The sequence below is a fragment of the Narcine bancroftii genome, chromosome 3, assembly GCF_036971445.1.
Source record: "Narcine bancroftii isolate sNarBan1 chromosome 3, sNarBan1.hap1, whole genome shotgun sequence".
In the NCBI taxonomy this organism is placed as follows: domain Eukaryota; kingdom Metazoa; phylum Chordata; class Chondrichthyes; order Torpediniformes; family Narcinidae; genus Narcine; species Narcine bancroftii.
The window spans coordinates 349,359,849-349,373,082 of record NC_091471.1 but is presented as its reverse complement, the minus strand read 5'-3'; the positions used below and the strand labels follow the sequence as shown (position 1 = coordinate 349,373,082).

The 13,234-nt window shown below is 44.1% G+C and overlaps 3 protein-coding genes across 5 annotated transcripts in view; 1 reads left to right on the top strand and 2 right to left on the bottom strand.

Moving 5' to 3' along the window:
• The window catches only part of pcyt2 (phosphate cytidylyltransferase 2, ethanolamine), a 42,384-nt gene extending 39,345 nt beyond the window's left edge, over nt 1–3,039 (bottom strand). The window contains exon 1 of one of the 3 annotated variants that reach the window (XM_069929673.1): nt 2,704–3,039. In XM_069929673.1, the coding sequence (XP_069785774.1) occupies nt 2,704–2,786 (83 nt within the window). In that variant the 5' untranslated portion in view covers nt 2,787–3,039. The remainder of the gene's footprint in view (nt 1–2,703) is intronic. The other 2 variants (XM_069929674.1, XM_069929672.1) reach the window with 2 other exon arrangements.
• Nucleotides 2,925–13,226, top strand: cenpx (centromere protein X). The gene is made up of 5 exons (XM_069929676.1): nt 2,925–3,346; nt 6,310–6,361; nt 7,005–7,058; nt 11,172–11,260; nt 12,631–13,226. Exons 1-5 carry the CDS (start codon nt 3,323–3,325, stop codon nt 12,643–12,645), a joined length of 234 nt encoding a protein of 77 aa, XP_069785777.1. The 5' UTR covers nt 2,925–3,322; the 3' UTR covers nt 12,646–13,226.
• Nucleotides 11,394–13,234, bottom strand: part of aspscr1 (ASPSCR1 tether for SLC2A4, UBX domain containing) — a 223,055-nt gene continuing 221,214 nt past the window's right edge. The window contains exon 17 of the mRNA XM_069929671.1: nt 11,394–11,480. The gene's annotated coding sequence lies outside the window, so the exon portion shown is untranslated. The remainder of the gene's footprint in view (nt 11,481–13,234) is intronic.

The following is a 13,234-nucleotide window of genomic DNA, read 5'->3' as shown; positions in this document are numbered from 1 at the left end:
GGTTTTTCATCTTACAAAATATAGTTGTACATAGGGCAAAATTAACTTTGCATTTAATTTACAACACTTAAGGCTCTAACCTTGAATGATATATGACTACTTTGATATAAGGCCATTTCACGTCGGGCCTCCGCCTTGAGACCGGCTATGGAGCTGATGGAAAAATGGGAACTTATCTTTCAGACAGCAGCCCTAAAATGCTGCTCTAGCATCCAGAGGCGCCTCGTAGCGCCCTCCAGATCCGATGGAGGTGGGGCGATTGGTGCTGTAGCGCCACCCGTCATAAATATGCGGCAGAGCAATGGTCGTCTTCCCTACCCATAATTCCCCACACAGCTGAAACCGCTCTAGGGTTCCCAGAACAGTTCCAGATGCATGGGGGATTATGGGTAGGGAAGACGGCCATTGCTTTGCCACGTTTTGAGCAGCAGAGAGCTCCCACTGCTCCAATGGATCTGCTGCCCCAACTTCACCTGCTGACAGCCCCCGCTGCCCCGAGGGCTCCCCCTCCCCAAATTGGAGGGTGAGGGATGAGTGGGGATATGGGTCAAGGCTGACGGCATCATCAGCCTGCCCCTAAACAGCTGCTTAGTGCGGCTGTACATCCAGATTGATCAGCGGAGGGCTGAGCTACAGAGATTATGCCTGTCGGAGATGGGTTAGAATATGCGGCTTGGAGACTGCCTCAGCACATTCAGAAAGGTAGGTGATTATGTGTTTTGGCAGAGTTTCTCTGCCTTTACATCTCAACTTTTGGGCTATCTGAAATGGCCTAGTTAAATAGGAAAGTCTACAGATGCTGTGATTGTAGTGCAATGCACAAAAGTGCTGGAGAAACTCATCATCTATTACCCTCTCAACTGTTAGCTTATACTCCTCCCCCTGCCTCTTCCTCCCTCCAACTTCAATTGGAAAAAGGTTATAGTGCAGGTTCTCCAGCATGTTTGAGTATTGCATTGCTTTAATAAACAGTACTAGTTTTTACAAGCTTCATCATAAATGTGAAAAGGTCCCCCTGATAACATTACAGAATGATCTCTATTACACAATATTTTGGAAGATGGCCCAATTGAACTAGAAAAATGTGGTTGGTATTATCTATCTACCATTTTTAAAAATCTTCTTTTTCCAGTGAGCGAAAATGTTAGTGCACAGAACTAACGAAGAATATAACGGCTCAAACTCAAAATAAATAAAATAACCTCTTAATCTGTTAAGTATTTCAGATATTGAACCAATTTTGGTTAACTCATGGTTCAATTTAATTCGAACTCCTTAGCGACAGATTGTAGTTGTTTCAATTAAAACAAATGGTGCATAGAAGCAAAAATAAACCTTCATCAATCACACATATTTAATTGATGAGAGACTGCAGATTCTAAAATTCACTGAAGACAAACATTTACTACCTGGGTTCTACGGGCTCCCAGCAAGGGGGAGGGGACAGGGTTCCCCTCTGGGGAGAGGGGGAAAAACGGGGTTCCCGGGGCTCCCCTTTGGGGGGGGGGAAGACAGGGTTCCGGGGCTCCCCTCTTGGGGGGGGGGGGAAGAGGGTTCCGGGGCTCCCCTCTGGGGGGGGGGGGGAAAGAGAGAGACAGGGTTCTGGGGCTCCCCTCTGGGGGTGGAGGGAGGAGACAGGGTTCTGGGGCTCCCCTCTTGGGGGTGGGGGGAAAGGCAGGGTTCCGGGGCTCCCCTCTTGGGGGTGGGGGGAGGAGACAGGGTTCCGGGGCTCCCCTCTTGGGGGTGGGGGGAGGAGACAGGGTTCCGGGGCTCCCCTCTTGGGGGTGGGGGGAGGAGACAGGGTTCCGGGGCTCCCCTCTTGGGGGTGGGGGGAGGAGACAGGGTTCCGGGGCTCCCCTCTTGGGAGTGGGGGGAGGAGACAGGGTTCCGGGGCTCCCCTCTTGGGGGTGGGGGGAGGAGACAGGGTTCCGGGGCTCCCCTCTGGGGGGGGGAGAGAGAGAGAGAGAGAGAGACAGGGTTCCGGGGCTCCCCTCGGGGGTGGGGGGGGGGAAGAGGGTTCCGGGGCTCCCCTCTGGGGGAGGGGGGGAAGACAGGGTTCCGGGGCTCCCCTCTTGGGGGTGGGGGGGAAGACAGGGTTCCGGGGCTCCCCTCTTGGGGGTGGGGGGAGGAGACAGGGTTCCGGGGCTCCCCTCTGGGGGGGGGGGGGGAAGAGAGAGACAGGGTTCCGGGGCTCCCTCGGGGGTGGGGGGGAAAGACAGGGTTCCGGGGCTCCCCTCTGGGGGGTGGGGCGTGGAGACAGGATTCCGGGGCTCCCCTCTGGGGGGTGGGGCGAGGAGACAGGATTCCGGGGCTCCCCTCTGGGGGGTGGGGCGAGGAGACAGGATTCCGGGGCTCCCCTCTGGGGGGGGGGGGGGAAAGGGGAGACAGGGTTCCGGGGCTCCCCTCTGGGGGGGGGGGGAAAGAGAGAGACAGGGTTCCGGGGCTCCCTCTTGGGGGTGGGGGGGAAAGACAGGGTTCCGGGGCTCCCCTCTGGGGGGGGGGAAATACAGGGTTCCCGGGGTTCCCCTCTGGAGGGGGGGGGGGAAAGACAGGGCTCCCCGGGGGGGGGGGGGGGGATTCTCAGGGAGAGGGCAGGTTCACGGGGGCGGGAGACATGCTTCGGCCCGTCTGCTGCCTGTCCTGGGCCGAGTCCGCACCGCAGCCCCACCGTTGAACGGAGGGGAGCAGGGTGACAGGACTCACCAGCCATCGCACCACACCCGCACCAGCCGTTTCCGCTTCTCCGGGGAGGCGCTGTCATGAGATGCCACACCGTTCCTGAACATGGCGCCCGGACCCGCAACGCCAACACCGCCGCTCCGGAGCTGCAAGCCTCCCCACCCGGCTCGCGCCACTCACTGTCCGCCAATCCGTTCTCAGAGTGCCGCCGGAAGTGACGTTGGCCGTGCACAGCAGTTGGCTGGAGAGTTGTCCGATACCGCCTCCCGACCTCCTAGCCCTACCTCAGCGAGACAGGGAGAAAATACAAGCCTACTCGGACCTGTACAGTAGTTTGTGATCTGATACGTGACTCATGATCACAGCCAACAACCGCACCTCGTCACTTGCTGAACTTGAGACTGATGTTGGTCTGGGCCAATCAACCACTGGCTTTGCCTGATTGACGGTGAAGCCGACCAATCAACTACCAAGCTGTCCGCCCGACTCACGGTTGACAAAGCAGGGTCGTGAAGCGAGTGATTGACGGCGGCATGAACCAATCGCAGCAGCGAGAGTGTAGAATTGTTGACGTTATAGGTATCTTAAACGAATCAGATGCGGAGGTGTGACGGAGGTGGGGTGACTGAAACGCCCAGCAAGGATGGAGGCCGCCAGGTTTAAGAAGGTAGGTTCACCCTCAACAATACGCCATGCAGTTCTGAGGGGTTTAACAATGCAATTTGTGGGTGGTCTCAGTTTGGCACGACGTGTCGGCAAGGGAATGGAATGGAGAATTGAGATGGGTGGCCACGAGGAGATCCATGCTCCTGCGGTGGACTGAGCCAAGGTGCTCAACGAAGTGAGAGATATTAATCTTGTCTGTGAATAAACCTGGAGTTAAGCATGAAAGTTTGCAGACATTTATGGTTTTAGACTGCAATGTTGGGGAAAAAAATCAACAATAATTACTGCGCGTGTGGTCGTTCAGACTGGGCGCCTTTTTTAGACTGCAAGTACCTGAGTGTGACAGTCCCAGTGGTTGGACGTGCAGTAGAGTGGATGACTATCAATGAATTTTTCCGGTACGATTTACACTGCAGATTTCCTCCAAAAGTTTTAGGGGTCCTGCAGGATAAATTGTGGTGCCGGAAGTGACTCAAAAATTCCTGGACACTCCTTTTTAGACTGCCCGTATAGTGGCAAAATTCCTCGATTGTGCCATAACATGCCTTCAGTCTAAAAACCATAACTGTAGTTGAAGTAAAAACACAATGCTAGAGAAATTCAACAGGTCAGTGTACTTTATAGAGCAAAGATAGATACATAACCAACGTGATCAAGGAATGAGCAATATGTTGGCACCTCCAAGCTCAAGAAAAATTGTAATCCATAGCTACTTGGCTTTTGAATCTTCCCATACTAACCGAACACTAAGCAGAAATAGCAAAGATAAAACTACATAACCATTGTTTCAGGCTTGAGCCCTTCCTCATGGAAAAATGTAGGCAGGTGTCTGAACAAAATGGAGGAGGGGAGGTCCAGCGGTAGGAGGTAATAGGCTGATGAGGAGGGGCGCACCAGCAAATGGAGGAGGGGATGGGGAGACAGCTTTGTGAATGGAGAGGGAAGGGGGTGGAAGCTTCCTTGCTTACTCATTTCCACTTTGTTTATGGCCAGCATGTAGCAAAGCTGAAAGAGATTCTTTTGCATTGCTTTTGGACTGTAGGCATTGCAGCATTAAAATTAAATGTTTATATTATTTTTATGTATAGATGTGATCATGTACAGTCCTGGAGAAATGTTTCACCTGGTTGTTTGAAGCACCGAGTTCCTTGGAATTCACTTAAGGTGACCTCTCATGGACACACGCTTTTTTTTTCCCATGCCTTGATGAAGGGCTCATCCAAAACATCGGTTCTGCATCTTTATCTTTGCTACACAAAGTCCGCTTTTTGACCTGCTGAGTTTCTCCAGCATTGTGTTTTTACTTCAACCACAACATCTGCACTTCTTGAGAAGACTGAAGTATACCTGCATTTGTGCAGAGAACTTTCACAAGATTAATTGCTGGATGAGGAGGTTTCTATATGAATCACGGTTGAATTGATAATCAGAGTTCAGAAGCAGAAGGGGTGTGTTTTTTATATAAGATTCTGTGCGGATTGACAGGTAGATTGACAGGCTGAAAGTAAGCTTCTGGGAGGTATCTAGCCATTGTTTCAGATTAAGAGGTTGTTAACTTAGGATGGAGATGTGTAAGAATTTCTTCTGAGCATTTCCCTACTGTAGAGAGCATGGTGACTGAATCATTTGATTATATACAAGGTGGAGATTGACACATAGTTGAACTGCAAGGGGGTTATAAGGGGAGAGAGCAAGTGGGGTAGAGGCCAAGAAAGGATTATGTAACCTTAATGACTGAGGCTGTTTGGGAAGCTGATTGGCCTTCTTTCAGTCACATTCACCTCTTACAAACAGATCAGCTGTGATTATTAAACCTTTATCATCAATTCCTTTTGTTCACTCTGCCTTTCTTCCTTGCAAAGCACTTTAAAAAATACTTGTTATTTTAACTTTTTGTTCTGACTGAAGGTAGGAACTAAAAGGAGAATAATTTCTCCCTTCATAAATATTGTCTGGCTTGTTGAGGATTTTCTGCTTTTATTTTGATCTCTCCAATCCAACTGTAAGACAGCAAGGAAAATGTGGCAGATTTTAAACTCGTTTAAAGTAAAGCACTTTCGAGTCTTTTTTCACGTTACTTTTTTTGCCACAAGACTTGCACCAGGTTCAGGAACAGCTGCTACCCCTCCACCATCAGACTCCTCAATGACAAACTCAATCAGGGACTCATTTAAGGACACTTGTGCACTGTACTGATTTAAAAAAAAAATTCTCTCTGTATTGCACCATCAGTTTGTTTACATTCGTCATCTGTTCACAGTTCTTTATTTGTTTACATGTGTATGGTGTGTACGGTTTTTTTGTACTACGATTTGGTGGTGGTGGTTCTGCTGCACCAGCATGAAAAATAATGTGTATGTACTCTGACAATAAATCTGAAATCTAATCAGCTCATCTATATTATCCAGAATTCAAGCAACTGGCAAAAAATTGCGTGAAATAAATAGGTAACAAAAATACTGAAGTTCAAAATTGTTGCACCTCGCCATTAGTTCACCAATCAAACAACTGGAAAATTCACTTATCTGATATCTACACCGTTAAGTGCTGGATACCAGGGGTTTTACTGTAAAAGATCCTCTCCTGGTGTTGAGGAGGGAGTTTTGATGTGGAATCATATGAGATGAGACCAGAATGGCTTAAAAATTTCAGGAAATATAATTGGCTCCATTTATTCAGGTGTATCGCACTTTAGGACAGGATGTTAGGATTTTACAGAAATTCATAGCAAGTACAATGGTGTGAACTGTTACTGTCAGATTTCATTATTCTCCATCTCCATGGGTCTTGCATTCTCAATGAAGATTTTTGTTCACACATTCTTGACAAATGAAAAGATGCAAATTTTAAATGAAATTCCCAAATAAAAGACAAATTTTGAAGGTAATGAATAATAGTTGGTGACTTGAGTATACAGTACATTATCCCCAATGACACTATTCAGCATGGCAATTTTTGTTCCAGGAATTGGTCAGTAAGTTACTGCACTTCTATTTTACGGACCAGAAAACCAAAGGTAAGGATTTTATTTTAATGTAGAATGGTCATTCAAAAGTATTGCATAATTATAATTGCTAAATAAATATATTCACCTAAGATATGACATATGTTTAAAATACTAAAATCCACTAGGGGAATGTTCTGTGGTACTCTAAGACCAAGCCATTTTTTTCATGTTAAAAAAATCTGCCACTGTGCAAGAGACAAGAAGAAAATGTGAAAGAAATATTTTTCACAGTGTTCCCTTGAGGATGTGATAGTACAGATTCTAATACCAATATGTATATGTACAGATGGTAGTGTAGGATAATCGTGATTGGCTGAGAGCGTAGCCACGCCTACTGGTAGGTCTTAAAGGGTTGCTCCTAGCCAGACCAGGTCATTCCGGACTGGTCGACCTACATGTGATATGCTCCCGTCTTCTAGTTAATAAAAGCCTTGGTTTGGATCAACAAGCCTTTGATTCTTTCGACACGCTCTACCGAGGAATCATTGAGAAATGTGTTGTTCAGCCAGAGATGGACTGCTCTCACTGCAGTCATTCTCCCACAGAGGTAAGCAATAAGCAGAGGTGACTAATTGCTGTGAGAGGAAAAATATGTTTGAAATGACATGTAGCCTTTAAATGACTTATTCTAGCATTTTCTTTTTATTTGCAGTCAGTAATGATGCTGTCATCATTATGTGTGAAATGATGAAGTTATTTGTGATAGGTAAGTTTACGTTTATTGTTTTCATGGAATGAATATGACTTGGTGAGGACTTTGATAGGATGGAATTACTTTAAAGTTCCCAAAGTCATTTGGTCCAATTGATTAGATTAAAAATTAAATTTGCAAATATTGTATACTGTCATAATTCATGTTACACAGCATGGAACAAAACCTTTGGGACAACTTGTCCAAGCTGACAAAGGTGCCTATCCAAGCTAATCTCATTTACTGCTTGGCCCATAACCCTCAGAACTTTTACTATCCATCTACCTGTGTAAAGAATTATGGGAAGGGGGCTTCTGCTGTGGTAAGTAGGCCAACAAAGAGTTAATGCTTTAGTAGTTTAAGCAATCCACAGCTGCAGAGCACATCATGTCTACAACGGAATGGGAAAATTAAGCAAGAGATATGGCGAATCGGAAAATTGCTGGATTATAAATTACAGAAACTGCGAAGGACAGAAGTAGCAAAAACATTAGGTTGCGAAAGTAAAAATAACATTTAAAACTACATTCAAAACTACATGTAGGCACCTATCTCAAGGACTATATAAGCTGAGCAAGAATACAGTCTACTTTGAATGAGGTTCCATGCTGGGAACGAGTTATATTATTTATTCTTTTTTTTGTACTCGTCATTCCTGCTAGCGTAATACAATAAAGAGTGATTGTACACTCTGGTTCTGTTGTTTGTTTTATTACAGCTCAGTTTGATTTTAACACCTGTCCAAAAAAAGTTTTACTATTTCCTTCCCATATACCCAACACCCTCTGGGAAAGTACTTGTCCCCATATACTTTTTAAAATCTTTCCTGTCACCTTAAACATATGCTGCCTCATTAATTTTTCACCATCCTGGGAGAAAGATGGTGACTATCTGCCCTATCTACGCCCCCTGGTTGTCTTCAACTTCAGGGAAAACCGCCCCAGTTTATCAATGCTTTCCTGGTAACTCGAGCCCTCCTCCAGTCCAGATGAATATTCTCGCTACTATTTTCTGTACCCTCTGTGATTTAATCATAATCCTTCTTTTAGTAAGGGTGACCAGTACAGCACACAATACTCAGTAGCATTTCAGCGAGGCCAGTATAAACACAAAATAAACATTTAAAAAAAAAAATGTAATTGAAATCAACTGCAGTCATTGCTCTTAGCCAAGTAAATTGGGATTCGGGAACAGGGATGGCAACAAAATCATCCAAACTTTCTCTGTTTTAATGCATTTTGTTTAGTTTGTTCATGGGATTTGAATTATAATTTCTTTATAATTTGAGTGTTTTATTTTTGAACTTTGCCACCTCTAATGAAAGATCTGTTATTTGAAATGTTACCTTTGGTTTCTTTCCTCAGATGCTGCTTGATCTGCTGAGTAACATTTTGATTTACAGCATTTTTTTTGTTGTTGGATAAATTATCCATTGTTATTTACTCTACAATGAGTGACTTGTCAGATCATTTCTGAGGACAAATACTAAAGGAATACAGACAAAATGATTAAAATGTTCCTTTTCTTCTAAAACACTGAATAATTAAAATTTTTCTTCCGGAACATTTTCGGGTGCATTTCATGAATTTTGGGCTACTGATCACGAAAATCACCTTAGAATTTTCCTATCATGTACCCTTTTTTTAGATATGACTTTTTTTGTGATTTCCTGTCATATTTTAAAACAAGCTGTTTTGGTAGCCATATACTCAGTGCAGGTGCTATGCAAATGTTTTAGGCCTGGGCATGCTTGGAAAGCATTTGAAGATGTTGAAATTATTCCTGGCAACTACACAGCACCAAACTACATCCAGCTGATTGACAACATGCTTCAAGCATACAAAACCATGAAGAGCAACATGTAGTGGGTTGTATAAAGAAAGGTGATGAATCAGTTTACAGGCAGGAGATTGAAAACTTGGCTGAATGGTGCACCAACAATAACCTTGCACTCAATGTCACCAGAACTAAGGAAGGGAAAGCCAGAGGTATACAGTCCAGGGATCATTGGGGGATCAGGGGTGGAGAGGGTAAGTAAATTTAAGTTCTTGGAGGATCTAATGGCATTGAAAAGAAAGCACATCGGCACCTCTACTTTCTCAGGAGTTTGCGGAGGTTTGGTATGACATCAGAAACACTGACAAATTTCTACAGATGCATTGTGGAAAATGTGCTGACCGGCTGCATCATGGTCTGGTATGGGGACACTAATACCCTTGAGTGTAAAGCCCTTCAAAATGTAATGTACAAAGCCCAGGACATCATAGGCAAAACCCTCCTCACATCGACAGCAGTGGTTCTCAACCTTTTTCTTTCCACTCACATACCACTTTATGTAATCCCTATGCCATTGGTGCTCAGTGATTATTAAGGGATTGCTTAAGGTGGCATGTGAGTGGGAAGGGGAGGTTGAGAATCACTGTAGTAGACCCAGTTGAGTCTTGAGAAAAACTCATTGACCCATTGCCTTTGGCATTATGAAGCCGTGTACAATGAGTCAATTAGGTACGATTAAAACAGTGGTTTTCAAACCTTTTCTTTCCACCCACATAACACCTTAAGCAATCCCTTACTAATCACAGAGCACCTGTGGCATAGGGAATACTTAAAGTGGTAAGTGAGTGGAAAGAAAAAGGTTGAGAACCACTGAACTACAGGGAATGCTGCCATTGGAGAGCAGCAGCAATCAAAAATCCACACCACCCAGCACACTCTCTATTCTCGCTGCTGCCATCAGGAAAGAGGTAAAGCTACCACAAGACTCACACTATCAGGTTCAGGAACAGCTGCTACCCCTCCACCATCAGACTCCTCAACAACAAACTCATTCAGGAACTCATTTAAGGACTCTTGTGCACTGTACTGATTTAAAAAAAAATTGTCTCTGTATTGCACCGTCAGTTTGTTTACATCCGTGATCTGTTCACAGTTCTTTTTTTTAAACATTTAGACATACAGCAGAGTAGCAGGCTCTTTAGGCCCACGAGCCTGTGCAATCCAACTATGAGCTATTAACCAACAACCCCCAAAACTGCTTTGAATGGTGGGATGAAACGAGCCCACAGGGAAAACCAACGCAGACACAGGGAAAACGTACAGACCTCTTACAGCGTGGATTCAAATTAAGTACCTGATTGCTGGCACTATAGCAGCATTGCGCTAACCGCGTTGATGTGTACAATTTTTTTTGCACTATCAATAAATCTAATTCTGCTGCGCCCACAAGAAAAGTCTCAGGGTTGTATGTGATGTATTCGCACTTGGTGCAGTCTGTGACGAACATGGTGAAAGGTTTCACCAGGACATTGCGAATTGGTATCAGGGCAACTGAAATCCATTGACGCTGGCCAACTTTTGTTGGAAACTGATATGAGAGGCATCAGATGCTGAGTACAAATGAAAATTAGCGGGAAATATTTTTTAGGTCAGTTGAACTAATGCAATGATGCGATTAATAAATAAGTTCAATAAAAATTAATTTAATGTTTCTCCAACTTCCTACGTGATGCAGTAAATCTGAAATTAATTTTGTGTTCAGTTTGAAGTTGTCTATCATAATCTACAATTTTTTTTCAGGAAGCAAACCTTTGGGGGGGAAATATGTGCAGTGTAATTAAAGGTACAAGGACTGCCTAAAGAAATCTCTTGGTGCCTGCCACATTGACCACCGCCAGTGGGCTGATAACGCCTCAAACCGTGCATCTTGGCGCCTCACAGTTTGGCGGGCAGCAGCCTCCTTTGAAGAAGACCGCAGAGCCCACCTCACTGACAAAAGGCAAAGGAGGAAAAACCCAACACCCAACCCCAACCAACCAATTTTCCCTTGCAACCGCTGCAATCGTGTCTGCCTGTCCCGCATCGGACTGGTCAGCCACAAACGAGCCTGCAGCTGACGTGGACTTTTTACCCCCTCCATAAATCTTCGTCCGCGAAGCCAAGCCAAAGAAAAGAATTAACATAATAAATTTAGACTAAATGCTGAAAGAGTTATTTGCAGGTTTGGAACTGCAAATATCACTCGAGGCATTAGTGCTGAGGGGGCTTCATTAACTGGTGGCTACAGCTGCATGAGTTGAGTGTTTTTGTTGCAATTATTTTTAATACAAAATCTCTTGGCATTGCATCTAGAGGCAGCAGCTCGAACAGCCAGACAGGCTTCCTCTGAAGATTCAAAGGGAGCAGAGATTGACCATTTTGAGAAGGTTTTGCCCCAGCTGGTACGTAGATGACCTAGATCAACACTGGGAACTCTTTTTTTGAGGGGAAAAGGTTAAAGGAACTGTTGCCTTTTATTGAAAGTCAAAAATTGAGTGTTAAGGGTGGAGAATGAAATGATGTCACATTTTGCCCAGGCCACCACTTACTTAGGTGCAGGCTGCTTGCATCTATGGTCACACTTGCTCCATGGTCTCTGAAGGGAACTATCACCATATATACCTGTAAGTGGAATTGGGAATGAAGTCAGCTTGCTTTTTATATGCAACAGTTTCTTCTTCATAGGCTAAGAGCACAGATTCTTCATGTTACACTCAGGAAAGGGAAAAAAACGAACCATTTCATAAACAACTTTTAGTTAGATATTTGCAAGAGTATCTGCGACATTTTAAATGAGACACTTGTAACACTGTACTTCAATTCAAATGTATGTTAATGTGGTTATTTTACATAAGTTTCATTAAAAACTTGCAATTTAACAAAATTCAAAAGAAATTAATGAACCAAAGAATATTTGTTTCACAGATGACCTCCCATTGTGAAGGACAGTTCATGCTGGCAAACCTCAAATGGGGGAAAAAGTGCTGCAGCTGAATGCTAGACAGAATCCTTCCTCTGTTAGGATGTTACCAAAGGCTTGGTATTCCTGGAACATGGAGGGGAGATTCATCCCCAGCTCTCGCCTGAATATTATTCGGTGCCTCCAGCCATGTGTTTGGTTTTGGATTTGGCTGAGTGTTTTCAATTCCTTTCCACACACGCAACCTCACCCCATATTTGCATTCATTATCAAAGCTAGTCATAAGAATAATTAAACAAAATACTGGAAATATAGGGGACATGGCCTTGAAATTAGAGCGAGTAGAGTTAAGATGGATAAGGAGGATCAGTGGCTCCCAAAGAATGAATCTGGAATTCTCTTCTCAATGGAGCAGTCGAAGCTGTCTTGTTAAATCTATTTAAGACAGCTACATTTTTGAATTATGTGGAGCAGAGTCCATGGCCAAATCATCCGTTATCTTATTGAATGGCGGTGCAGACTCGACAGGCTGGATGGCCTATTCCTGGTCTTATTTCTGATGTTCTTGTGTACCACATTGCACAATTTTAGGCATCTACTCCAGAATGTCCATTAAACCAGAAAATGTGATCACCCTGGAATCGCGAGTTGTAATGAAATTTCGATTCCAGGACTACTTGCTCTTGGGTAGAAAAGTTATCTCGGAGTTTGAGATGTGAACTGACCTGAGGTGAAGGGACTGCCCTCCAGTTAGTGACATGTGAAAATCAAATATCCTTATGACATTAAATGGTCTACATTGTGATTAAAATTTCACTGTGGTTAATTTAAAACTGTCTTATCTTTTTTCAGTTGCTGGACTTCTAGGATCAGATATTTCCACTAGATGGCGCTGACTTTATAATATTCAACAGAGAAGCGGGCGGGCCCTTCCAGCCTCCTCAAAACTTTCCATCAAAGCAATCAATGTTCATGCTTTTTTCAAGCCAGACACTTGTTGGAGAATAATTTTTCACATTACTCACAATGTAAATTGTAGGTTTGATGTTGGTCTTTATTTACTTGTGACCATTATTATTCAGTCCAACATTTCCCTTCTGCCTGTATATGCAAGGTGCTGAATGGGCATTCTTGACTTTAAACTAAGGGAGTTTCAAACTTTGATTCTCAGGTGGATCAGATTTTAAATAAAGGTCCTACTATCTTAAAACAATGTGTTAGAAAAAAGCTTTGAAGACCAGCCAAGATTCAACAAATAATGATTCATAACGTGTGGAACATTCAGTAACTTGCGGAGAAACCTTGGTGACTCAATACCCTATTAAAGTTGGAAAAGAAGACGAAGCAAGTGATTCGCACATCCGAACCCTAATATCAGTATTGTTGACTGTACTTCTTTTGTAACCAGACATGACGTCCAAATTAAAAGCAGATCCTAATTATTATAATATGTCTG